The sequence below is a fragment of the Sparus aurata genome, chromosome 3 (genome assembly GCF_900880675.1).
Source record: "Sparus aurata chromosome 3, fSpaAur1.1, whole genome shotgun sequence".
NCBI lineage: Eukaryota > Metazoa > Chordata > Actinopteri > Spariformes > Sparidae > Sparus > Sparus aurata.
The window spans coordinates 11,371,504-11,397,286 of record NC_044189.1 but is presented as its reverse complement, the minus strand read 5'-3'; the positions used below and the strand labels follow the sequence as shown (position 1 = coordinate 11,397,286).

The window sequence follows — 25,783 nt, the reverse complement described above, 5'->3', positions numbered from 1 at the left end:
TCAACTAACTGAAGTTTAGATGAAAAACTGATTGTCTTGCACAGCATAGAAATAGGTTGGTTACTGGACTTTTTAGCTTCAAGCAAGCTGTACACACAACAAGTGTGTACTTCAAAGGAAACTTAAATGACAGATAGATAGCTGTAATAATACACTATATCTATCTATCTATCCATCCATCTATCCATCCATCCATCCATCCATTCATCCATCCAAGGTACGAAAATAAACCCATACTTGCTGCACCCCAGTTTTTTGAATCACATTGCTTTGTAATGTCCGTTCATACCAGTTGGTGGCGGTAATGCGCCATTTTGTTGTTCCCTGGCAGCCATTAATTACAAGAAGAGGAAGCAGCGCATGCAACAAGAGAAGAAGACACAAGCATAACACAAGTCCCATGGAGCTGTGTTTGCTCTAATCTAGTTCAATACACATCTGTAGCAGGGAAGAATTGCGAGTCATTTTGAATAATTTGCATAACGGTACAGTCGTGGCACAAGCTCAAACCTGTTGTTTTTTCAACAGCTTTTTCTGCTAGCTGGCTAGCAGTGTACGGTAGCGCAGCAAACGCTGCTAGCTAGCTTCCGCCAAGACACACTGAATAGTTAGCAACACTTAAATTGTCCAGTGAGCAGAGTTTTGTCCTTTTGAAGCGGGTAATCAGGAGAAAACAGGTAAGATATCCGTTTTGTCGCAGAAAGCTATCATAAGTAAAGCAACGATATTAGCTGTCGTTGAAGTTTTAGAGTTGAGCTCACTTACTTACCTAACAAGTGAGATCATGTCATGTTTGTAGAGTAAAGCCACTAAAAAGAAGTCAAAACACATGAAAGCTCCTTTAGTCTTACGCCACTGTGTCTGCTGAATGCCTTTAAAAGATACAATTGGTCAAGATCCCTATCTTTACAATAAGCTACCTTTTGTACCTATAAAAATATTGTTGCAAAATAATAACTACATAACACATAAGTAATGAGTGTGCTACATGAAATCAGTGTAGTAATATTTTATTTTTTCACCAATATCATAGAGGTAGTGTTGTATAATGAAACCATAGCAAGTAGTAGGAATATAACCATAGTAAGTAGTTAGTGGTAAATGACAACCGGTAATAATTGCTGTGATGTTAAAGAGAATAATCAAGTGTGAAGAAATAACAATGGGTGGTTGAAATATACATTACTCTGCACCATTTGATGGAAGATCGAATCACAGTATTGTGATAACATAAAGTTTGAAATGTAACCACAGATTTAAGAATGAAATCATGTAACCAAATATACAATGCTTCTATTAGTTTTACATTTACATTAACGACATTTAGCAGACTCTTTTGTTCAAAGCGACTTACAGTAATTCACTTAGACAAGCATACATATATATACATATATACATACACTGATGGTGGTGGCTGCCGTGCAAGGTGCAGACCAGCACATCAGGAGCAGTTTGGGCTCAGTATCTTCTATCCCAAGGACACTTCGACAAAAAAAGATTTTTTTTACCATACAGCCCTACCATTCTTCATTTATCAAAATTGTTTGCCAATTAATTTCTGAGTTGTGCACAGTTATCTCTGCTGTAGGATTTTTGTTGGTTTCGGGCCACAATTTCAACAATGCTTCTTTCTTCACAGAAAGTATGTCTGGCTCCCAATGTGAGTCCGTTCCCGCTACAAATGAACCTCCAAACAAGAAAGTGATGAGGAAAGCAGTGGTGGTCTTGACCAGACTCCCTGAATATAATGTCAGCGCTTTGCGACCGCCGACGCCTCAGCAGTTCTACAGCGAAGTTGACTCCCACAGCGGCTCAGATTCGGATATGCAATGGGAGCCAGAGGGTGGTTCAAGTGATTCGGATTTCTCAATCTCAGAGAATAATCGGAAAACTGGAAAACCCACCAAGAGTGAGTCAAAACAAACTCCTGCACCAAAAACAAGTACAAACAAGGACAATGGTGACACCAGCGTTAAGAAGGTGACAGACCCAGCCCCTGTAATAATATCCTCAGCTTTTTCATATGTCTCGAATGAAACCACGAAGACCCGTCCTAGCTTGCCACAGGAAGAGGTCAAAGTGGACATGGTGGTCCTAGCACGGCGGAAGCCCATGAGATGGCAACGGGGAAAAATAGTGGAGATATTAACGAGGGGTAAGAAACTTTGGCAGTAAATTGATGGCAAGCACTTTAAAGCATGAGTAAAAACTCAGTATGTACCCAACACTTGGATTTTACTGAAATATAGCTAAATACACCACTAATGCAAATGTTGGGAAAAAGTACATTATTCCTTCTTTGTATAAGGAATATTGTACTTTAAAAAAAAAAAAAAAAAAAGGACTACACTGTAATCATTTAGCCTGAAATGATAGCTCAATTAATTGATAATTTATTATTATTTTGGTTATTTATTCAGTTTTTAAGTTGTTTACCAATGCACTAAGAAAAAAAGCATTTGCTGGTTCCAGTTTGTGAAATGTGTGGATTTATTTGTTTTTCTGTTTCTAGATACCTTCAGAATAATTGATTATTCATTCATCAAAAATGTAATTGACAGCTTAATCGCAGAACTTGTTGGCTGCAGCTCTATATAATTGAGATATATATAGATAGATTTCCCTGACATGCACAAAAACTACAGTGTACAATGTTTTTACTTCTGTAACTGAAAACCACAAACCACAGTGAACCAAAAAACAACAGTGGGGGTTATATTAATTTAATTCTTGCAGAATGTGGACGATTGAAGTACAAAGTAAGTTTTGAAGAAAAGGGGAGGAGCCTTGTGTCTGGCCACCACATTGCCTACAATAACACGCCAAAGCTGGAGCAGCTGTACGTCGGCGCTCGTGTGGCGGTCGCGTGTCACGAACATGACAACGTATACCGGCCTGGTATTTTGGCAGAGCTGCCCAGCAGAAAGAACCGCTTAAGGTTTGTGTATGACTCAGTGTTTATCCCCTCATCCATAAACAGACATCGTTTTTGGCATTTTTAGATGAAAATAATACCTCACAATATCTGACAGGAAATCCAAATGCTTTCGTAAAGCTGTGGTTTGACATAACATATATTTTAATTTTTATAGGTTCTTGGTCTTTCAAGATGATCATGTGCCGGTTTATGTTGGTCTACCTGCTTTTCACCTGGTATGCAAACCATGTAAGTTTAGCTGTTTGATTCACACCTGCATTAATTTGGCGAAATGTAAACTGTCAGCAACACAAAACTCATCATTACAAGAAAATAGTCGTTTCACCATTCAGTTCTGACAAAGGTACTGTACATTCAGTAAATTCTCTCAAATGTTTCACTTTTAAAACTATCATGAAAAGGGGGATTATGCCTGTTGAGCTGCTGGGAGTCATTTTATGTGAAACATTATGATGAATTCACTATGTGAGCTCTTAGTGCCGCACACTTCTGCATAAAGAGTAACAGACTCTGTTCTCTGTTCTGTTTTTTGACAGTGGAAAGTGTTTTAGATGACCTTCCAGACGGTGCTCACAAGTCTTTCATGAATAAGTACCTGAAGGACTGGCCGTACCCACATTTAACTCAGTACAGCGTTGGACAGAGCCTGAATGCAGAGTTCGATGGAGTCCAGCAGAAGTGTATAGTGCAAGAGGTTGACAGCAGCTTGATAATGGTCGTTTTTCAGGTCAGTATAATTTAACACCGCTGTTGCTAATGTTCTGTTTCCGATTTCTTTGGTGTAATGTTGTTTATTTTACTCTCAGGATAATCAACACGAAGAGTGGATCCATCGAGGCTCCATACGACTTGAACACATGGCAAGATTTTTGGAACTGAAAGAAGCGAAAGAGCGCAAAGATGCTCCGAAGTAAAGCTGGGCTCAGACTCCAGGAGTTTTTGGATGATTTATCCCAAATTCACCCACCTAACAATCAGCAGACGAGTCTAGTCTTGGACCTCAGTCAGTACCGATGGTTATCTGGTGATGTCACAAGCTTACAGATCCAGTGTTAAACCTCCTGAACTGCTCACAGACTCATCAGGGTCGCCTCAGTGAGTAAGAAAATGTGTAATATTTTGGATTTAAAATCTGCATGATTACATCACTACTTTTGAGCGGGACAACAATAGCCAATAAAAAGCAAGTCTCCAAAGAAACGAAAGCTAACGTAAGCCGTGGAGCAGCTGAGGATGTGCCATACAGCAGAAAGCACAGCTGTTGACAGTTTTCAATGAATGGATGTCCAGTGTTACCTTTTTTGCCGTCTGTTTTTGTTTTTTGTCACTGCAAAGCATTATTCCAGCAAGTTGCTGCATCACTTAAGTGTCCTTTTTTTTGTTTTTTACATCTGATTCTTACTGAGATCACATGAGCCGTTTGACCCTCAGGTACAATAATCTTTATAATATCCTGTTGGGTGTAGTGTTGTTTTTCTTTCAAATCTTAGTTAGTGCACATTTGAGATCGGAGAGAATACATCTGGTTTCTCCTTACGTGGTTGATGCAATATGATTGACAAAATCCTGTGTGAGTGTGTGTGTGTGTGTGTGTGTGTGTGTGTGTGTGTGTGTGTGTGTGTAAAAAAAACATTTTTTATAGACTCGTCAGTCATTATCATCCTGAAGTGATGTGCCTTGAGAGACATGAAACAAATTGATTTGGCACAAAATAAAGCTTGCAATGAGATTGACTGCTGGTTTGATATTCCTTTATTTTATTCCTCTGTACAGCACTCTGTCAATAAAATATATTTTACATTGTTTATATATATATATATATATATTGGTTTTGTCTTCTGTAATATTCTGTCCTTTGGCTTCTGGGACAAACAAATTTCCCTGTTTAAGGGACATTAAAGGATTTCTGATTTTGAATCTGATATTAGCTTGTCGTTGGCAAGTCTCAGCCTTCCAGATATGTATAAAAAATGTCATTCATCAGTCTTGTTCAACTTTTTTCTGGTTGTCACAAATGCCAATAACACTTAACTCAGTGCACCACAGTGCAGGGACCTGTCACTTAACAAAAAATTAGTGTGAAATGTAACCAAAATGCAATACTTTATTCTTTATTTTATTAAACACTTTTATTACTTTTTCAAAAATGCTGTCAGAGAAGAGTCAGAAAAGCAATGGAATATATCAAGGAGGAAACTTGTAGTTAAAATAAGGTTCCAAGATAAAAAGATGGCAACCGTGGCGGGAAGATCGATACATAGACTGATACACAGAGGAAAGCGAGTTCAGATAAACAATGGCCCCGTCTTTGAGAATATAAGGAGAACATTTTGTGCTGGCACTTTTATCTCATTTTTATTCTCTGTTTTGTAAATGTTTGTGGGCCCCCAAAATAATGCATGTATGCACCATTATCCCAATATCTGTAACACATTTTGAGTTGTGTTTATGCAATGGTCTGTTTGATGAGATCAAAAGTAACAATGACGAGGAAAAATAGAAATTACCGGATGTATATTGACTTTTTATCTTGAATTTTGACTTATATCATTGCAAGTTATTGTATATTTTTTTGGGATTCACCATTGAAATGTGTTTTCTTCTTTAACTGGCGGACATGGGCCTCCGTACCTGGAGCTGACAGGGGGGAGGGGGCCGTGGACCCACAGTCAAAAGTGGGAGGGGGCGGGATTCGATCCGAACGTGGAAAGTGTCTTGAGAAGACGGGACGAGGAGGCCAGAGCCGTGAACGCAACATCGCAGGCCAGCATGGCATCGAAAGGAGCAGGAAAACAACTCGACCTCCGTCTATTTTTCAAAACGAAAGACACAGGTGAGAAACTAGCTCGGATCAGATCCCTGTCGAGGCAATTACATAAGCATGAAAAGGACGCTACAGACGAGCCGAGCATGTGGACACAACATGCAGTGGGAGTCTATTCTTCCATTTCAGTAAAGTTTATGTCTTTGAGATCAGAGTCGAGCAGCATCAGCTTTTCTGTTTGTCTGTGTTGGTTGTCACTCGTGTGTGCTCGTGGTTGTTGCAGGCAAAATGAATGTAAACCAAAAAAAGATGTGATTCTAAATCACAGCGAATCGACCACTACCCAGAATTCTATGCGAATACCCAGTTACCTGTCTTGTCCTGTCCTGTCTTCTTTTTTTAGACAGAATTTAAATTTGAAAATGAATAATAAATAAATTAATGAGCCACACAAGGTCACGAGGGAGGTTATGTCGGTCTCTAACAGAATATATGCAGTCGTACTATATATTTTCAAAATCATACATAGAAATGATCGTACATTCGTATTTTGGAAATTAAATTATTATTGTTATTATCGTTATATTATTGTTATAATTCTAGTTTCTATAGTGAGAAAAATATATAATTCAAGTTCTCAGTATAATTCTTGTTATATTACATTTGTGCAAACAGACTGAAGAATATATCTTCTCAAAATTACTTAGGGAATATTGGGATTTTTTTGTATTTCACTCACTTGATTGTTTATTCTGTGACATCTGATTTTTATTTTTTTTATTTAGTGTTTTGTTAATAGTTTTGGTCCCCAAAATTAATTCTAGCCTGGAAAATAACATTTAATTTGACTTTTTATTGCATGTATATGCATCCATATCTCAGTATCCCTAAGTAATTTGAGTATGGTTTGTGTGTGAGAAATTAAATAGTTGTCCATTCAGTAATCAATGTGCTGTAGAGAGCAGGATCAGGATGTGAGAAGAGGAAGGGAGACTTTGCTCCTGGTCAGGTGTCAGAAAGTCAAATGTGGGGAAATTCTCTCTACATGGCGGGTTACAGGAAGGTAGAACAGATGACATTTACTGTCCTAACACCAAAGGGTCACTTGCCTGGGAAAGGCATGATCAACCCAAGCATCAGGGGGTCATTGTTTTGGGAAGGAGTAATTACCAAGTGTTGTTAAAGTATGTGACCCCCCAATCTGTTGTATTTAAGTCAGTAACATTTGGAGGTCTGGGCAGAGCTTTCTGGACCTTACCTCCATGCAAAATGTATTAAAGAGATCTGATTCATCCCGCTGAGTCTAAGATTCTTTGGAGAACTGGCGACTCTCTACCTCACAAAGGAGAATTTCCACTACATGTGTTAAATTGGTCAGTTTAAAGGTGAAAAGTTCAGGGGGAAGGTACTTTAATTGGATCAGAAAGATCTTCATTGACTGACTTAAAAAAAAAAAAAAAAAAACCAACAACCTCAAAACAAACTCTCTTTGCTTTCATGACTGAAAAAAAACCGAATAAAAAAACTCACCTTAAAGGACAGCACAACTTCATATTATTTTACTTTGTTTATATCTTCAAATAGCATTCAATAAACTGTAGCTTGTTCATTCAGTAAAAAGCAAATATTTCAGATTTTGCATGATAACTTAAATACTGTAATTAATAAATAAATAAATACTCTTTTGTGTCTGTGCATGTATTGAGTGAGAACATGAGTTTTCAATCGAGGTAATTATAAAAAGACGTAGTTTTGATAATAAATTGTCTAATAAATAGTGGATTAATGGTGCTAGTTGACTCAGCCCTGGTTTGAATGGACGTAGGGGGGCAGTCGTGAGCAAATCACCGTTTGGCGCAGTGGAATGAGGCGAAGAAGACGCAGCAGAACAGTCACTCGGATTCTCGGAAACTTCGCCAGGACCTTAGGGAAGGTAATTGTCAATTTAATACCCAACTTTTACAAGAGAAATGCTGAAGTAACGTTTGAGTTTGTCACTCATATTTCAGATATTCTTCTCAACTACCACCGATGAAGAACAGAACAAAGCCATTATGATAATAGACGCCCATAGTGACGTTTTAGTGCAGCCGTTCACAGAAGTCGAGTGATTTGCGTTGATACCTTTTTATTTTTTTTAATGTGCCGTTTTATAAAATCTATTTTCTATTTTCATCGAAGCTGTTCGTGTAGCCAGGACCACGTATCGACCACATTTATTAACAGCACTTGGCTCTGTTCCTGCGAAGTTCCGTTTTTCGCAGGAAGGGACACTATCCCGGTTATACACTGTACATAATTTACAAAAAATATAGGCATTGATGAAGTAAAAAATGCATTCAATAATTCAGAATTAAGAAATGGAATTAGAAAATCCATTTGAAAATGGCGTTTAAGTCATATAAATTGCTGGATTCACAAATTGAATTAAGAATCAGGGGCGTCACTAGGTTTTAAGGACAGGGGAGGCGTAGCCACCAAGAGATGCATAGGAAGTGAGCGAACATAGCGCACGAGCACAACATTTCACAATCAGCTAACAAAGACTGAGAAATTATTTATTATTATTATGTTGATCTTTTTCTCCCTCAGCATCTCCTTCTGCCTGACCCTTCAAGATACATTGAAACACAATGAGTTGAATTAATAACTGATCAACGTAGAGGCTATTGCGATGACTTTCGCTCACAACACAATAATTGTTTGCTCCCAAATATTTCGAAGAAGCACAGATTACATTTTGGGTACATATGTGACTGAAATGATTGTAAGTAGGGTCAGCCCAAAGATAGTATATGGTAAAAAGAGTGCACACTTAACGCTATAAACAACCAGGGCCTTCACAATGCAGTTCAGACTAACTAATTAGCTAAGTAGCAGTGTTCTTTTAGAGCTGGAATGTAACTTTTGACCACGAAACAACAAAGGTGAGACGTGCGCAGAGACTGTCTATAGTGTGCAAGCTGGGTTTTTATTTGTCAAACAGGGCGCACTTGGTTCATACCGGTAATTCCATGGGACTTTCTGCTGTTAGCTGGGGGCTGGAGCTAACTAACTGTTACTACTACCAGCAGTGATGAATACTTACTTTCCTGAAAAACTTATATCCATTCTTCTTCATTCACGTTCTTCTCCTCATGCTGTTCTAGTCGCTCTGTAAACTCTCTGAAAACATGGACTGGATTTTCAGTGATGTGGGTGTTCTCTATATGAACAAGTGGAATGGATTGGATAACGACGCACAGAATGGGGTTTTTCTACCATACACTATGAAGTGAAGAAAAACTGACAGATCTATGATCATATTTGAGTGAATAATGACAGGTTATATGATTATTTATTTAAACTCATATTCTGGCCACTTTATATTGAATTTGTAACATCATATTAATACTATCTTGAACTGGAATTATGAATAGTCAGATTTAGATTCTAATTTCCTTTAAATTGGATAATGAAACTCTTGTCCTGATCACTTATGGTGATTAATGGTCATTAGACTATTACATTCCAGCCAACAATAGCAGGAGCTGATGTAGGTTCCAAAACAAAGGCATAATGGCATGTGACCTTGGCCAAGAGCTGGTGATATCCATCTGCTATTATTCTTTATTATTTAGTGCATAATTTGAAACCTTGTGTGTTGCAGTAATTATGGAGGAAGATGAACTTGAGATGACCAAAGGGGAGCTCCAAAAGTGGATCCGGGAGCAAGTAAATAAGAACACGCTGATATTAGACATGATGGAGAAATGCGATCTGCTGCAATCTCTGCTGGAAAGGAGGCAGAAACAGGCTTCCCAACTCTTGAAGCTTTATGGGTGAGTGTTGTATCTGCTCTATGCTCTTGTTTTCACTTATTTTAAAAGCCTTTTGCACCATGATAGGTATTTTCATACTGCACGTGGCCCAGGTTTTAAAGCATTGTTAGAACAGTCTTAGCCACAGCCCTCCAATATCGTGTTACATCGGACATGGAGTTAGGATAAAATGTAAGAATACTGTCACACTGGCACAATCCTGTCACATTCCAAAGTGTGCTAAACTTGACTTTAGCCTAAGGTTTGTTGGCCTTGCTCCAGAACAACATCAGTCACATTAGTAGCGTGTTCAATCTGGTATTTAACTCCGGCATAGCGGGTGAGCAGTGTGATTCGTATAGTCCTGGGCTTGGTTTACTCTGGGCTCTCCTGACTATACTTCGTGTCCAAGTTGCACACCCGTGCCGGTGCTCGTGCCTAAGCAACTGTACCGTGCTGAAGCTCACCTCTTCCAACCATGCCAGTGCACGGCATGGAGAGTTAACACTAGTCAAACAAATTGGACTTTAGGGGTTAAACGTGCTTGGATTTGGTACCAGTTGCCTAGTCTGAGTGCACCCTTATACACAATATGCACCAAAGCCAAGAAGTAAAAATGTTTCCAGGCCATTTGTGTAAAAGATGTTTTTTATTTTCTGTCTCAAAGAAGAATGGGTTTTTTTTGTTTTTTTTTTTGACTTGATTCATGTTAGCTTTGTTGTTGATGTCTTTCAGGTCTGTGGCAGAATGTGAAGAAATGGTGAAGAAACAATATTCTTCGCTGGGGTGGGAGTACAGTAACACAGATTTTAATGATGTTAATGCAGAAGGATGTGGTAAGATGCGAGTCAAATACAAGATTTACGCTTGTTTCATCCACTCAGCCATTCAAACTGGCTTATTTTAGTTTAAAGTTTTCAAGTTGACCTGTGTTTTATTAAATTTTTTTTTATTTTTGTAGGAAGCAAACCTCCATCCTCACCTGAGTTTCTTCACACTGAGACTTGCGTGCCCAGCCGTCCTACTACAATTTGCTCTTCTCCCCTGTTACCAAATCCTGAGGACAGTGAGAGCCTCTTGAAAGATAATGATGAAAAACTTGTCAGTCTAAAGAGAAAATTAGTCTGTCTGAAGAGGCAACCAGTGGTGTTGTTGACTAGACTTTCTCCAGAAAAGCTCTATTCTTTTTGTTCACCAGCGCCTCAGGATCACAGTAGTAAAGATGAATCATTTAACAATTCGGGTTCTGATCCGTCCTGGGAACCACAGGGGGACTCATTTGACTCTGAGTATTCTATCTCTAGTTTTAATGCTGGATCAAACAAGAGGAGGAAAATTGATCCAGAACATGAGGCACCTGCTAAAAGTCCTGCAAGACCCGAAGCCAGCACAGATACTGCTGCTAAAAGCACTGAAGCGAAAAGTTCTGATGCTCGGAGCAACTTGACAAAACACAGTGGCACCAACAGCGACACAGCAGAAAATACTGGTGCTACAAGCATGGCAGCAAAAAGTTCTGATGCTAAGATCAACACACCAAAAAGTACTCGTCCAAAGGGCTTTGCAACAAAAAGTACTGGTGCTAGATACAGCGCAGCAAAAAGCTCAGATGCCAGAAGCATTGCACGAAGACGTTCAGATGCTAGGGGCATCGCAGCAAAAGGTTCAGATGATAAGAGCTCCACACCAAAAGGTTCAGACACTAAAAGCAACACAACAAGAAGTACTCGTCTTAAGGGTTTCGCAGCAAAAAGTACTGGTGCTAAGTGCAACACAGCAAAAAGTTCAGATGCCAAGAACATGGCATCAGAAAGTTCTGACACTAAGAGCATAGCAGTGAAAAGTTCTGACGTCAAGAGCGACACGCCAAAAAGTACTGACGTCAAGAGCAACACACCAAAAAGTACTGATGTCAAGAGCGACACGCCAAAAAGTACTGACGTCAAGAGCCACACGCCAAAAAGTTCTGACGTCAAGAGCAACACACCCAAAAGTACTGGTGCTAAGGGCTTTGCAGTTAAAAGCACTGCTGCTAAGTGCAACACAGCAAAAACATCAACACCCCCAGCCAGCGCAAATACCAATGCTGAGAGCAACAGGGTGAAAACATCAACACAGCCTGCAAAATCCAATGGTAATGGTCATACAAACACACCGTGCAAAAACACCATGACCGCTTGAAAAGTTTTTGGTTGAATGATTAACTTTATTTGTGCTAAAAGTATGCTACATTGCTTTCATGTCGCTGGGGGAAAAAACAAGAGAAAGGAATGTTATTTTTATATTACTGAAGCTGATCAATTTTGAGATTAGTTCAACACTATATAACTTCCTCAAGAAAAGGATTGATGAATGTACTCCCCAAGTTGCAGAATACTGACACTTTGGGATGGTGGCGTCTGTCCAACGGCAACCCAAAGCGTTGATATTTTGACAACAACTTTTTACATGTTGTGTTCCTTCACCACTGACAGGAGGATCCCCAGTGGGCACCGAGACAAAAGACCCTTCCAAGTTGCCAAAGATCAGCGTGAACATGAATGTCCTGGCCAGAAGGAAGTGCAGGGACTGGCAACAGGGGAAAATCCTAGATATAGTAACAAAGGGTAAGGAAAAAATAGAAATCGGAGATGAAGAGTCCGTTTATTTGATTTTGTTCAGTTATCTTTTTCACACATATTCCTTTTAAAAAAAGGCAAATCCTCAGTAGAAGTTTTTTCTTTTTTCTTTTTGTGTTTCTGCAGACAATGGTAGATTAAAATACAAGATCAGTTTTGAGGAGAAGGAGAGGAGTAAGAGTCTTGTCTCCGGTAACCACATCGCCTTTGACTGCATGCCACATGGGGATCAGCTGGCTATCGGGACTCGTGTGGTGGTCAAGTGCAAAGCTGAAGAGACCCGGTTCTGCCCTGGTATTGTGGCAGAGCTCCCCAACAGGAAAAACCGCATGAGGTTTGTGAATGTAATGAAACCATGACAATGTTTTTGCCTTGTAGCCAAATTATGTTTTGATGCAGACATATTTTTTTCATTTTTTTAGGTTCCTAGTCTTTATGGATGATCAAATACCAGTCTATGTTGGCTTACCTTGCCTTCACCTGGTGTGCAGACCATGTAAGTTTGAGTTTTTAATAGACACACTGACTGGTTTGAATATTACAGATACAAGATTGGCCGATCTGAAAATTGGACACGGTCGGTCGAGTTTGAATGCTGTTTTTCAAAAACTGCCTGGAAAGTCTGGGGTGTCCTTCATGTGAAGTCCAAAAGTGAAGGCTGTGAATGTGTAAAATATGATGTTGTGTCTCAGCACATAGGCTTTCTTAACAGCAGATATTTTAGGCGTCACCAGCATTAACGCTGGGTTTGAAGGGGGTTTTGGCCTTTCTTGGTACCTATTTTTATGCCTGTCACATGAAGATGATGCCCCAACTCTTGATTGTCTCTCCTTCAAACCTCTGTTTGGCTGTTGATGGCAGTAATTGCACCAGCAGAAAGAGCTAGAAGTCTTATACTGAGGAAGATTATTGGAGATGCTGCACTACACAGCTCAGAGAGATGCTTCCCTGCCTCGCTGTTTTGCACAATGACAATAAAGACTTGAATCTTAAATCTTAAAGGAATAAAGAAAATGGCCAAATATGAAGCCAAGTTGAATCTGACCCCTACATTTTTACACGGCGAAAAACAGTTGTACATTGTACTTTCTTTACGCTGCCAGTAATCAGAGTGACAGGCTTTGTTTCTTTTTTCTTGTGACAGTGGCAGACCCTTTGGACGATATTCTAGATGAGAACCACAGGAACACTGTGAAGATGTACTTAGAGGCCCAACCTTACCCGCCCGTGACACAGTACAGGGTCGGACAGATGATAAATGCAGAATTCGAAGGCTTCCTGCAGAAGTGTGAGGTGCTGAAAGTCGACTGTAGCTTGATGCAGATCGTTTTTCAGGTCAGTAGCTGTAATCATCAATCTTTAAAGTATTTCCAACTGAATTTGTATGTTTGTTTGTTTTTCCCTGGAGTATGTTACTCATAGTAGTTTGTCTTCACGGATAGAAAGATAAACACAAGGAGTGGATTTACCGAGGCTCCTTTCGCTTGGAGCACATGAAGAAGATGATGCCGCAGTTGGAGTCAAAAAAGGCCGCTGGGCAGGAGAATAAGGCTTCCACAGCAAGCGGTAAATGAATTTCTTAAACTAATACAATTGTAAAGTTATTCTAGTTATCCCCAATATCTAATTTGTCTCTGTATATTGCTGTGTTGTGTACTACAGTGTCCGAAAAATCCTCACGATGATGGGACCATGAATGTGTTAAGAGTACTAGATGTTGTGTTCCAAGATGGCGCCAACACATTCAGTGACATTTGCAAGCTCCATGGGCTATTATTGTCCCTCAGGTCAGACATCATTCATATTTGTGACATGCAGTTTTTGACTGGGGCCAGGATACCAAGAATCATCCCACAGTCCAGCTGGACCCTATTGGAACAACTGAAAAATGACAAACTGTCATGACACTGATATATTAATGCATTGTTTGTTTATGTGTGTTTGTATAACAACTTTTAATAAAGATAAAATTGTCTCGTTTTATTCAGTGTTATTTTTGTTGAAAAAAGCATTGATTGTAGATGATAAAAATAATAAATCCATACCGCAAACTAGAGCCCGATCAACATACTGGTTGGCCTATCAGAGATATATCAGTATCAGCCTGTATGTCGTCAGATGTGCACTGATGTGAAAAATAAATAGATAAATAGATAAATGAAGATATAGATTTGCTTTGTTTATCACAAAATGGGGAAATTCACTTGTTACAACAGCTCGAGATGTAACAGAACAGGAAAAGGAATTTAAAAAATATGCATAAAGTTAAACTTGAAAATGAATAGGAAAAACTAGATATTTACAAAACACAAACAAGTGATGGAAAGTGACTGTTCAGGTAGTGCTTGAGTAAAACAGTCTGATGGCTGTGGTGATAAATGATTTAAATTAGAGATTAACATGCAGAAAGGATGCCTGGGGTGATTCATTATTAAAGCAAAATGATGTAACTTTTTTACTGGAAAATAACAGCCTCAAAATACTGTTGATGGTACAGAGAGGGTAGGACCGTAGTGTGAAATACATGTTTACTTCAAGATGCAAGTTTTCAAGACAACATTGTTATGTTATAAAGAGTTTTGTTTGTAGGTGGCACCTACATTACATCTGATAATGTGTTACAGACCTGGGATTTGTATTTACAACAGTGGTGTCAAATTGACAGTGCCAATTTCTACATAATGTTGCTTTTAGTTATTGTACTCTGTTTCAGTACACTGATGTCATCGTACAATAAAGCAATAAAGTTTATTGTCAAACTGTAAACTATCCTGCCAGTGTTTCATATCTTTGTCACAAGTCAGTTACAAGTAAAAAAAATGTGTGTATATCTGCTGATGCACATCGATATCAGACTGTTTTAGTATCATCTTTGGCACAAAAATCCAGGAGGGGATGTGTTCTGCTGCAGACTATGGGAGCTAATTTCTGAAGGGACAGAAAAGCAACACATGAAACGATAATTTAAAATAAAATCATGCAGATCTATTGGCTGTCCCTCAACCCCAATTTAGTTAAGGTGACTGGGCCTTTGCAGTAAGAGCGTCCAGACCATGAGCTGTGAGGCAGTTTCTGTGAAGCAATTTGTAACCTCGTTACAGAAAAGTGCTTTTTTAAATGTAGTTCTTATCAAATCAATCCTGGCATGTCAGAATAATGGAACAGTAAGTCAGAATGGGGAGATGGGTCAAATTTAAAAGTCAACAGTGTGAGAAGTTGTAATAGCTAAGAAGTCACATTGTTGACAAAATCAAAAATATGTGATAAGTTATTAAAATTGTATGAAAAGTTAAAAAGAGTTGAGAAAAACAAGACGGCAAGTCCAAAAGCTTTGGGTAAATCAAGACCAAACATCTGCCTAAATAACCTTTTACAACACTCACGTTTTATGTGAACCCACAACTTTGCAAACATGCCATTATGACTATCAAATATATTATTCCATTATGACTTGCAGGTTGTGTGTATGTTGCTCAGTCGTCTTCAGTGGCTGTTTGTGTACATGCAGGACTGAAATAACAGTGTCGGCGCAGGGAGGCGTTCCACCACCAGCCTGAACTAGAACTAGCTGAGCAGGAAAGGCTCGGGGTAAAAAAAAAAAAAATCGCTGCCTGCTAGCTGAGGAACCTTGAACATCGGGGCTAGCGAGAAAATAAAAGAGAAAACTGGAACGCCAACACGGATTTCTTGTGGGACAAACGAACAGGCCTCGCTGCTAAAACGGTAAATATCATATGCTGGCCGTGCCGTGTCGTTAAGTGAGCCACATTCCGACTAAACAGTTCGTACGACGGCTAGCGAAAATAGCTGTTGAGCTAGCAGGCGAACGAAGCTAAGCTAAGATGGCGGCCAAATTATTTATATTAGCTCATGTTGATAGCATGCTAACAGCCTGTACGTCGTTCGCTCCTGCGCTCACGGCTTAGGTAGCTATTAGTTAGTCAGCGCGTTCGACTTCAAATGTAATCTTGTCTTTTTTTAAATGTGTTATTGCATGGAAATGAGAAACGCGTTGAGTGATAGTACTTCATGTGATAGATAGTGCTTACTGAAATTAACAGCGTTAACGGCAGTGCATCGTTTTACACGGTAGGAAAAAAAACATTAGCGACGCTTGTAGAGGAGAACGGTGTTATGAATTTAGTGTTAGCTATCTGAGATACTCAGCGCTCAACTGAAAATAGCTTGAGGTTATCTTAAGCCGTGTATTTTTCAACATTGCAGTGGATGTCTGTATCGTGAACAGTCGTTTGAATCGACGCTATACATACGTGAACTAACGAGTTGCGAGTTATGAGTTGCACAGGATCATGCAACAGGGTTATTATAATGTATTTGAGCCCTGTTCCCTTCACATATTTCAAAAGCCTGCTTCAGCTGTTGTCTGTCTTGCTGTTCCTATTAACTCGAACTATTTTCGCACAGATTTATAAGCTGCATGCTTCATCACAATGAGTACAAGTTGAACTGTGTGTTCCTGTGGTTGGCTGCATTCAAATGCAGGCCCCCAACACCTTTTTTTTTTAAAGCCGAGTTTGTGTCTAACTTAACATGCTGTTATTGTCAACCAGCCCAATGTCGATATGATTTTAAGAAGCTATGAGTCTTTTTCTCAAGAGAGGCTTTTATTGAACAGCAAGCATTAAACTGCACTTCGCTTAGACTGCAGATGCAATATGAGCCTTTGATTTTGGGCTATGTAGATCAAGTTGACTACAGTACAATGGATTTGCCCAAAAATTACTACTTCGGGTAGCTTGTTCAACTGGTTTTGCATCAGATTTGTTCAATGCTGACTACTTCATCTGCACCTCTTTTTCTGACCACTGAGTCCAGCAGTGGACAGCTATCCTACTGCTGCTAGTATTTGGCCAGAAAGAAGAAGAGCTAATGGGGAGAAAAAATGGTCTCCTAGATTATAGTACAATTTAAGTTTTTACATTTACAGGGCTCATTTAAAAAAAAAAAAAAATCCTGAATGATGTCTTATTTGTCGTCCTCATTAATCCACCAGATGCCTCACACAAGACGACACTCGTCTTCGGACAGAGACAGTCGAAGCAGCTACCAAGACCGTTACAGAGACAGAGACAGAGACCGAGGGCGAAGACACCGGCACAGAAGATCTCCTACTTACTCCTCCAGCAGTGACAGAGACAGAAGGGGACGGGGACACAGGCAGGAAGGAAGCTTTGTACGCTCAAGGAGGTATGTTGTGATTTGTTGGATTTATTTTGCTGAAAATGTATTTTAAAGTACAGACACAGCAGATCTTTATTAAAGTTTGGTTGCTCGTCAGCCTTTACATTTCAGTGTGTGCCTGTGTTCTCTGATTCAGTCGTAGCTTTGACAATCGTTCAACGGAACATCGGCCATTTGACAGAAGGTACTGCGAGGGATACAGGCGCTTGGATCAGAGCCGAGATCGAGACCGTGACAGAGAAAGGGAGCCACATGGAGCTGCTGAAAATTATTATACACGCGACTTCTCCCCAAACGTGTACGACTACCGACGTGGCCGAGAGAGGGAGCGCGAACGGGATGAGTCTTACCGACGAAAAGGCAGCAGGCGTAAGCACAAACGAAGGCGGCGTAGAACCAGGTCCTATAGCCCATCTTCCTCGGTGAGTACAGCCAGACCTGAGATTGTGTTTTAACTCTCCTCAGCCCTCTCCTTCCATCTCTGTCTCTTCCACTCAGCTCCCTCTGTCTCTGTCTTTCTCTAACCATTTCTTCCTCACAGCCCCTGGAATTGGTAAGTAGTACAATCTTTATGATTTGTTTTTGCTTTTTCAGAAGGGGTTTGTTTTATTTTTTGATTATTTTGTTTAAGTGGGTTTTGCTTAAATTGGCATTTTCATTTGGCAGAGCATTTTCATTTTTATCCAAGTACTTTTTCTGAAGTTAATTAATGATTAACCACAGATGTTTTGCTGCCCTTCAGATACACACCCACCACTGCTTTCTAAAGTTTTCTTTTTGAAATCCTAGTTAGACTTGGTCCCACTTGATTCATCGCCTGTGGCCCTACCTTTTCTTAAAATTTTTGTTTTGTAAGTTGTCAGTATTTTTAACAAAGAACACAATGCCTGTAGTAGCAGCTGGTTGGCCACTTGTGAAGTTTGTTTAGATAGGCTTAAAAAAAAAAAAAGAAGTGAAAATGTTCTCCCAAACACCGTGTAAAATTTAGATTTAATCGAATGCTTATTTTTGTGAGAATTTATTGGAATTTAAAATGTCTTAGATTCCTTAAAATGCATTTTTTTTGTGTGGGTCATGTTTAACCACACATTTACTATCAATTTAAACTGAGCAAGGGTTTTAATTTGATGTAGCATAGATGTTGGGAGTTATCTTAAAATATTTCCTGCCTGATAACTTACGGTCGTCATTTTGTTTTCCATCTTGTTTATTCTGAAAAGTCAATTTGATAAGTTTTGAAGTAGTTATGTAACTGTCTTAACTGGTTTTTGCGCTGATGAATGGATATGCCAGTTGCTTCCTTGTTTGTAAGCAGCTGTGGTTTAAAGGTAGAGGGGGGAGAGGAGCAGACGACAACATGTGATCTTTGACTTGTTCCCTTGCACTATATCCCTATCGTTATATATTTCCTTCACGTGGTGTCATGCGTGAATCGCCCCATGACCACCAAACCTACCAACAACCACAACTACATCAACTACCACCAACACCACCCTCTTCCTCCCTCCTCGTCTACCTGTGCCGCCTGACGCTGTGGCTGCGGCTGTCCCTGAAAACCCCCTGTTCCCTCCGGTCGTGTCGTGACCTGCTGATGGCGGTTTGGGTGTGAAAACAGCGGAGCAACAGCCGGACGAGGGCACTGAGTGTGAGGGACGACGAGGAAGGGCACCTGATCTGTCGGAGTGGGGACGTCCTGCAAGAGAGATGTACTCACTGCCACTACTCTATCGTAACCTTCTCCATATGAGTATTAATGCATAGAGCATTTACATGACATGGGAGTGCCTGATGATGCCTTGCTAGAATGCTCTTCGCTCTAGCTGAAATAGCAGGGTGGATTGCAAGAATGTTGGCGATTTGAGAGGGGCGTTAGATACCTTCTCGTTTTTGTTTCTAGGATTTTAAGCCGTGGAGCATTTTCTATGTTTCACAGGTTACTTGACTTTCCAAAACGTAGAACCCCATTTGCAGCTGTTTGTTTCTGTTGCGTTTCAGTTTTAAAACATACATAACGTACAGCTAGCTATTTTCCACTTTGATTGTTTCAGGGATTTTCTCTTATTTTTATAAAATAGAACTCTAACATGAACATCACCTATTAATTCTTTTTCTAGCACAACCAGCACACATGTAGAAAGTACATTTATGAACACATTTGTCATTTTGTGATCATGCATCATTTTAGAAGAAGTACTAATCATTTTTCCAGTTTTACATGTTACCTCCGTGTCCTTTTGGGCAAAGATGGTCACATCTTCAAAGGATGTGCCCTTGTATTCGATGGCTGCAAATTGGTCATCAAAGAAAGGGAGCACTTTACATTTGCCCCCTTATTTCCTTCATATGTATCATAGTGCTATGCGTTTATAGATTACCTCAAAGTGTTCAAGCCTGCCAGATTGAATAGGCAGCCATTTGAAAAGGGGATGGGCGTTAGAATTGATTCGCCTGTCTACACTTTTGCATTATGTATTCCTGTTTTAGTCCACATTTCTAATGCACCTCTTCTTTCTTTCCCCGCTCCCCCTCTCTCCTCCTTTTTTCTCTGTGTTGTGTTGCAGATGAGATTGTCAGCACTTTGGGGGAAGGCACCTTCGGGAGGGTGATGCAGTGCATTGACCACCGCAGGTGTGTGCCATTCAACACTGATAAACAACAGCTGTCGCCCTCATGGGTCCTATTTTCAAGACCCGCAGTAGGGAATACCTGTAGAAATACGTGTGTTTGTACCATGCCTGTTAGTGACTTTCAAAAAGGATAAGCGCATTCATCGTTGCTATTGTGAACGCCTGTTTTGAACCCCAGTGGCTGCTTTAAATTTAAAAATGGCTCGCTCAAATTGTCTACAGCTTTGTTGTTTTTTTTGTTTTTTTGCTGCCTTTGTCACGTGTTGCAGTTCACCTCAGGCAAATTGTCTCTGAAGTATCTTACCCTTGTGTGACTGTGGACCCTTGTGAATACTGTGTCCCCTTCCTTGTAGATACATTATAGAAGATAATTTGATAGAAATAGAGACAAAGCAGTTTCATTTTCAAGAGCAGGGACTTATGAAAGTGACACTTGCAGACTCTTTGCTCAATGTTTAATGCAAGGAGTGATATCTCAGATCACAAACTTTGCTGTCACATTCATATTATTAAGTGTTGCGTCTGTACTGTAAACTGAAGTGAAATGTCACTTGCGTATCTGCAATTCAGCATGTACCTACTCCCAAAAGTGAGATTTGAATAACAAATGTAAAACATTTTTGGTTTTGTATTGTCTCTGCTTTTGGCCTTATACTTTTTTGTGTTTTCCAGAGGTGGAGCCCACGTTGCTCTGAAAATTATCAAGAATGTAGAGAAGTACAAGGAAGCAGCTCGCCTGGAGATCAATGTATTAGAGAAGATCAATGAAAAGGACGCTGACAACAAGTTGTGAGTTCCTATTACTATTGTTTTCATTGATGCTGAACATTTTGGGTCAACCCTTTTTGCTCTTGTCAGTTACAAACATCACCTGTCAACTTTTAAGAGTTACCAAAATGTTTTGATTAGTAAAAGTGAAAAAGTGTTTGATTAAGCTGTTACATACGTAGGATGGTATCTCTTTAAACTATTAAAAACTTTACACTGTCATTTACCACTCTCATACCTCCTGTATCCTGTTTGTCTTGCAGCCTTTGTGTACAGATGTATGACTGGTTTGACTACCACGGTCACATGTGCATCTCCTTTGAGCTGCTAGCTCTCAGCACCTTCGACTTTCTAAAAGAAAACAACTACCTGCCCTACTCAATCGGTCAGGTCAGACACATGGCCTACCAACTCTGTCTCTCTGTGAAATGTAAGTTTTAATTCATGTCTGCTGTTTTACTTGAGTCCTTGAGATAAGTTATTATTTAAAATAAGTCCTTAAAAAGGTTTTCTGTTTTCAAATGCACTCTTACTCAATGATGTTTCTTCATCAGTCACCTGCAAATTTAGTGGTTCGATAGAAAGTCTCTGTTGTCTGTGGTAGACAGCTTGTAGCCACATGAGGGCATTATAGCACAGCCAGTGACCGGAATCTATTAAATACCCTACTAAGCTTCTCAGGAGGAAAGTAATGCTGTAATAGAGAATTCTTGTCTATGTCAGTATCTGTATGTTTACTCTGGATTTTTACTATTTGTAAGATAATGTTTTTCTCATGTTGTCATTTATTAATTACACTCTGTGAGTATCATTATTTAACATTGCAAAATGTCTTATCTAGTTTAAAAGGGATTGATTAGAAGATGGGTCGTGTAAAGTATCTTTAAGTTTGTGTGCAGTCAAAACAGAAGGCTGAATAATCACTTTACTCATGTTTTCTGTTCCATAGTTCTCCATGACAATAAGCTGACACACACAGACTTAAAGCCTGAGAACATCCTCTTTGTCAACTCAGACTTCACAATGTCCTTCAATGTAGAGAAGGTAAGATGTTGCAGAATGCAAAGTAAAAAGTGGAAAAGATGTCTGTTTTTTCAGACTTTAGACTTGACTGTTTTTTCTTTTGCAGAAGCGAGAAGAACGGACAGTTAAGAGCACGGCAGTACGTGTGGTCGACTTTGGCAGTGCCACTTTTGACCACGAGCACCACAGCACCATCGTGTCCACGCGACATTACCGTGCCCCTGAGGTTATACTAGGTGAGGATGTCCATAAGCTCTGCCCATATGTTCTTGAAATCACTACTTCTCAGAGAGGATTAGATGATAATTTTCACTTGTCACTGTCACAATCATGATATGGTTGGGTCATATTGACAGTCAATAGGGAAATCAGAGAAATATTCACAAGTAGTTTTTATGGAAAAATATTGGGTCCACTGCAGAGTCATTTGACCTGGGAGCGAATGCTGGTGTATCCATTCACATTAAAGGCAAAAGCCAGATGTTTTTTGTCAAAAGTGAAAGGGGTACAACTTTCTGAAGAAACATACTGCATTCTACAAGTTTACCACAATTGCAACACAGCATCCTCTTCCTAATTTCTTTGTTGTTAAATATTCAGGGAGCAGTTAAAAAATAAAGTCACAACACAACACCACAACTGCAGATCACTGCTGGGGCACAGTTGGGGCCAGTTACTGTTAGAAGTGCAAATGATCACACTAGTTTTTAATCTATAAATAGCTGCCATCTAGTTTGTAATCTTATCTTTGAAGCACACGGTATTGATGCCTTAAACTGGATTACACTATGTAACTAAAAACTGAGTAAATTGTGTAACTGCGTGATGTCAGCAAACATAACAACTGCCCAGAGTAGTCTCCAAATATGACATATATGTCTGTGTGTCGTCATGTATTTAGTATATGTTTTTGTCATCCAGAGCTGGGCTGGAGCCATCCCTGTGATGTGTGGAGCATTGGCTGTATACTGTTCGAGTACTATCTGGGCTTCACCTTGTTTCAGGTACAGTGGCCCATACCCTGGACTCAGTTAGACGTCATTGAAATGAACATTTTGGGCCTAACTTTCAGATGTGGAGAGACAAAGGCAGAGCTATTAATTATAAATTGAATACTTACTGCTAAATTATCAATATCAAGCAGTGAAACATACAAGTGTATATGTCTTCTCTTTATGTGGTGGGATATTCCAATACTTGATGTCAATTGTGAGCGCTATCTGTCTAAAACTGTATGTAGGGGCTGAACTGTCGGTTCTTTTTGACTGTCTGCTCTCTGTCTGTTCCCTCTTCGTGCTGAATAATGGTTGTATAACTCACATTTTTTTCAGACCCATGACAACAGAGAGCATTTGGCCATGATGGAGAGAATCCTGGGACCGGTGCCCTCGAGGATGATTCGTAAGACAAGGTGAGAGAAACGCACCCAAAGTGTTAAAAGTGCCTGCACACTCGTAATTGCATTGTTTATGTAGAAAACAACATGTACACACTTGAACATCTCTCACACTGATCTCTGTACCCTCTTAGGAAGCAGAAGTATTTCTATCGTGGCCGTCTAGACTGGGATGAGAGCTCCTCAGCGGGGAAATACGTCAGAGAAAACTGCAAACCCTTACGGGTAAGAGCAGGGACCAACGATTGGAAAATGATTAGCAAGGCTGAAAGTGTCTTTTGTTTTGTACTGCAGTTCCTCTCTGAAAAGTCTCAGTATTATTCCTAATCTCTTTCTTATTTCCTCTCTCCATCATCAGCGGTACTTACTGTCAGAGGCGGAGGAACACCACCAGTTATTTGACCTCATTGAAAGCATGTTGGAGTATGAGCCCTCCAAGAGGCTGGTGCTGGCCGACTCCCTCAAACACCCATTCTTTGAGAATGTGGGTGTTGACGAGGCAACGGGCAGCAAGAACTGGGAGGGCAACCGGGATATTAGCCGGTGACCCATGAGCCTCCAAAGACTTAATGACAGTCAATGACATCAAGTCTGTTATATTTGGAGCAGGTGAACTGTTGAGTAAATCAAGACTTCGGATGTTCTGTCGTTTGTCATTAAAGTATGGACACCTTAACTTCTTGCCCCTCCGATGTCCACTTCTGCAGCCACAGGAGGCACGTTTTTGCAGCAGAGAGACCAAAATCGCCCACAAAAGACTGGAGAAGAGTCCAAATGAATCGTATCTGGTGGCCACAGCCTCAGAAGTAGCCCTCTATGCAGCTCCTGTCTTCCTTTTTGACTTCAGAAGCACCTTCCTCCTTTCCATCCGTCCGTCTATTACAGCATGTAAAGAAAATAGTTCACCTTTCTAAGGAAATAAGCACTACACAATCATCCATACACAAAAACTCTACTTTGGACAAGAAATGTCTTCCGATTCTGAAGTCGAAGGAAAGGGTAAAAAGGAGATAGAGCTGTATGCAGTGCAAGTCCTCACTGACAATTCAAAACATGGAGACATGCAATGCTAACATCCAATCATTCAAATTGAATATCATCTTTCCTTGGAAATTTAAGTATCTCCAACAGAGAGATGCGTCTCAAGGTTTTGTTTGTTTTTGTTAATGTGGGTACTTGCATTTGTTTATTTTTTTATGTATAAAAGGATTATCCCTCACCGAGATTCACTGAAAATCTCCGGTCAGTGGGTCTGTTCTTATTCGCCAACGAGATCATAATTGTGACGGACACTCCACACACAGCCATCTGCGGGCTGTCTTATCGATAAATATGTTTGTTACGTTATGCAGTGCTTTCTGAGTGTGCGTGCGTGCGTGTGTGTGAGTGCGTGTGTGTGTGTGTATAGGGGTGGGATGACACGTTCATCTTTGTTTTTCTCAGTGGCTTCTTAGTAGTTCAGCATTGGTCATGGTTACAGTCTCACATTTCTTTTTAAACACAGAAAAACATAAACTGCCTTTTTCATGTGTGATTCGGTCAGACCTGATGTCTCTCCATTTGAGGTTAAGCACACAGCTCCTGGTGGTAGCCACTGAGCCACACACAACTCCTGGTGACAGTATTTATTTTGATTTCCAATAGGTCATAGTCTCCACCCCCTCAACTGTACATGACTTTTTTTTGTATGAAATTAAAGCGTATAAAATTGTATATATGTATGATTGTGTAGAATTAAAGTTACGTCCTCCTTGCCAAAGGCTTATGATGCTCTCAGTGTCAGTTCGGGCCTCTGGTAGCAAAAGGGAGGTGATCTGTCTTTAAATACCATCACTGTGTCTGAGTCCATCTCTTACCTCAATGACTAATACCACTGTAAAATGGTATGCAGAAAGATCAGAGGGGTGTATTTAATATTAGGTTCATTTGTCTTGACAAAATTACAATCTTAAAGCGTTTTAGGAAGTAGGTCAGGCCAGCAAATTTTAGGTTTAGAGATTCACATGGTAATTTTGCTCTTTTTTTCACTCCTTGAAGGATCTTTAATAGCAATTTTAACTGGAACTACTGTCCTCTCAGCAGTCACGTTTACAGGTATTGCAATCTTCTCTTTTTATGATACATTTGCTGTTAAATGTTCCTGATAAACGTTTCTCTGTGATCTCCTTCCAAATCCTAAGCTCTGCTGTCACCCTGTCTAGCCAGGAAGAGGGAAACTCGAAGATCTGCTGCAACAGGTGCATCGACACTTCGTCATGTAAGCTTCCCCCATCTGTTGGTAATGTTGCTTTATTTAACCTTTTTCCTTCACCTTCTTATCCTTCCTATGAATGAGTGGATCATTCTGCCGGGGCTATACAGCTAATAATATAACTGGTTGTGGAGCGTCTACATAAGATAATGGCAAACGACCCTACCTACATAACAAAGTTCAAGGATACTGCTGCTGTTTGACAGTGCTTACAGCTGAAACTGTGTCTTTGTCCTGAACTTTAAAGAAAAAAAAATATGTAAATATTACGTTTAATGTTGAAATACGTTAAGAATGAAATGTTCTTGATAATTTTAGTAGCAAGTGATATGTGGAAGTGTGGATGGACTGGGACTCAATGAGTGAATATGTACAATGAATGAATGAATGAATGAA

General features: G+C 39.8%; 3 protein-coding genes across 8 annotated transcripts; all 3 read left to right on the top strand.

The window, feature by feature from the left end:
- Window positions 1-334: 334 nt before the first annotated feature.
- LOC115578620 (histone-lysine N-methyltransferase SETDB1-B-like) lies at window positions 335-4,751 on the top strand. Its single transcript, XM_030411666.1, has 6 exons — window positions 335-677; window positions 1,640-2,155; window positions 2,737-2,938; window positions 3,093-3,166; window positions 3,475-3,665; window positions 3,745-4,751. Exons 2-6 carry the CDS (start codon window positions 1,645-1,647, stop codon window positions 3,850-3,852), a joined length of 1,086 nt encoding a protein of 361 aa, XP_030267526.1. The 5' UTR covers window positions 335-677; window positions 1,640-1,644; the 3' UTR covers window positions 3,853-4,751.
- An 869-nt stretch (window positions 4,752-5,620) lies between these two features.
- On the top strand, window positions 5,621-14,103 carry setdb1a (SET domain bifurcated histone lysine methyltransferase 1a). Of its 4 annotated transcripts, XM_030412048.1 has the most exons (11): window positions 5,621-5,771; window positions 7,528-7,635; window positions 9,352-9,523; window positions 10,238-10,338; window positions 10,464-11,636; window positions 11,977-12,108; window positions 12,247-12,454; window positions 12,543-12,616; window positions 13,265-13,455; window positions 13,563-13,686; window positions 13,783-14,103. In XM_030412048.1, the coding sequence occupies exons 3-11, from the start codon at window positions 9,357-9,359 to the stop codon at window positions 13,803-13,805; spliced, it is 2,193 nt and encodes a 730-aa protein (XP_030267908.1). In that variant the 5' UTR covers window positions 5,621-5,771; window positions 7,528-7,635; window positions 9,352-9,356; the 3' UTR covers window positions 13,806-14,103. The 4 variants fall into 4 exon arrangements, 3 of the variants coding, with proteins under 3 accessions (XP_030267908.1, XP_030267907.1, XP_030267909.1); XR_003983541.1 differs by lacking the exon at window positions 7,528-7,635 and having other exon boundaries at window positions 5,624-5,771; window positions 13,567-13,686; XM_030412047.1 differs by lacking the exon at window positions 7,528-7,635 and having other exon boundaries at window positions 5,624-5,771.
- Window positions 14,104-15,627: 1,524 nt separating this feature from the next.
- clk2a (CDC-like kinase 2a) lies at window positions 15,628-24,966 on the top strand. 3 transcript variants are annotated; one of them, XM_030412053.1, is made up of 13 exons: window positions 15,628-15,843; window positions 17,135-17,328; window positions 17,459-17,744; window positions 18,938-19,028; window positions 19,884-19,950; window positions 20,622-20,738; window positions 20,981-21,147; window positions 21,667-21,761; window positions 21,847-21,976; window positions 22,662-22,744; window positions 23,072-23,151; window positions 23,271-23,361; window positions 23,495-24,966. In XM_030412053.1, exons 2-13 carry the CDS (start codon window positions 17,135-17,137, stop codon window positions 23,681-23,683), a joined length of 1,590 nt encoding a protein of 529 aa, XP_030267913.1. In that variant the 5' UTR covers window positions 15,628-15,843; the 3' UTR covers window positions 23,684-24,966. The 3 variants fall into 3 exon arrangements, with proteins under 3 accessions (XP_030267913.1, XP_030267914.1, XP_030267915.1); XM_030412054.1 differs by lacking the exon at window positions 15,628-15,843 and adding an exon at window positions 16,058-16,209; XM_030412055.1 differs by lacking the exons at window positions 15,628-15,843; window positions 17,135-17,328; window positions 18,938-19,028 and having other exon boundaries at window positions 17,611-17,744.
- The last annotated feature ends 817 nt before the right edge of the window (window positions 24,967-25,783 follow it).

What these genes read in the sequence shown, in the direction of transcription:
- LOC115578620 (XM_030411666.1), top strand. Translation starts at nt 1,645, where the DNA reads ATGTCTGGCTCCCAATGTGAGTCCGTTCCCGCTACAAATGAACCTCCA. An exon ending in AGCAGAAAGAACCGCTTAAG is followed by an intron (nt 2,939 to 3,092) that starts GTTTGTGTATGA and finishes TAATTTTTATAG; the next exon opens with GTTCTTGGTCTTTCAAGATG. An exon ending in TCACCTGGTATGCAAACCAT is followed by an intron (nt 3,167 to 3,474) that starts GTAAGTTTAGCT and finishes GTTTTTTGACAG; the next exon opens with TGGAAAGTGTTTTAGATGAC.
- setdb1a (XM_030412047.1), top strand. Translation starts at nt 5,708, where the DNA reads ATGGCATCGAAAGGAGCAGGAAAACAACTCGACCTCCGTCTATTTTTC. An exon ending in TCACCTGGTGTGCAGACCAT is followed by an intron (nt 12,617 to 13,264) that starts GTAAGTTTGAGT and finishes TTCTTGTGACAG; the next exon opens with TGGCAGACCCTTTGGACGAT. An exon ending in TGATGCAGATCGTTTTTCAG is followed by an intron (nt 13,456 to 13,562) that starts GTCAGTAGCTGT and finishes CTTCACGGATAG; the next exon opens with AAAGATAAACACAAGGAGTG.
- clk2a (XM_030412053.1), top strand. Translation starts at nt 17,135, where the DNA reads ATGCCTCACACAAGACGACACTCGTCTTCGGACAGAGACAGTCGAAGC. An exon ending in AGCTTTGTACGCTCAAGGAG is followed by an intron (nt 17,329 to 17,458) that starts GTATGTTGTGAT and finishes TCTCTGATTCAG; the next exon opens with TCGTAGCTTTGACAATCGTT. An exon ending in TGTCCTTCAATGTAGAGAAG is followed by an intron (nt 21,762 to 21,846) that starts GTAAGATGTTGC and finishes TTTCTTTTGCAG; the next exon opens with AAGCGAGAAGAACGGACAGT.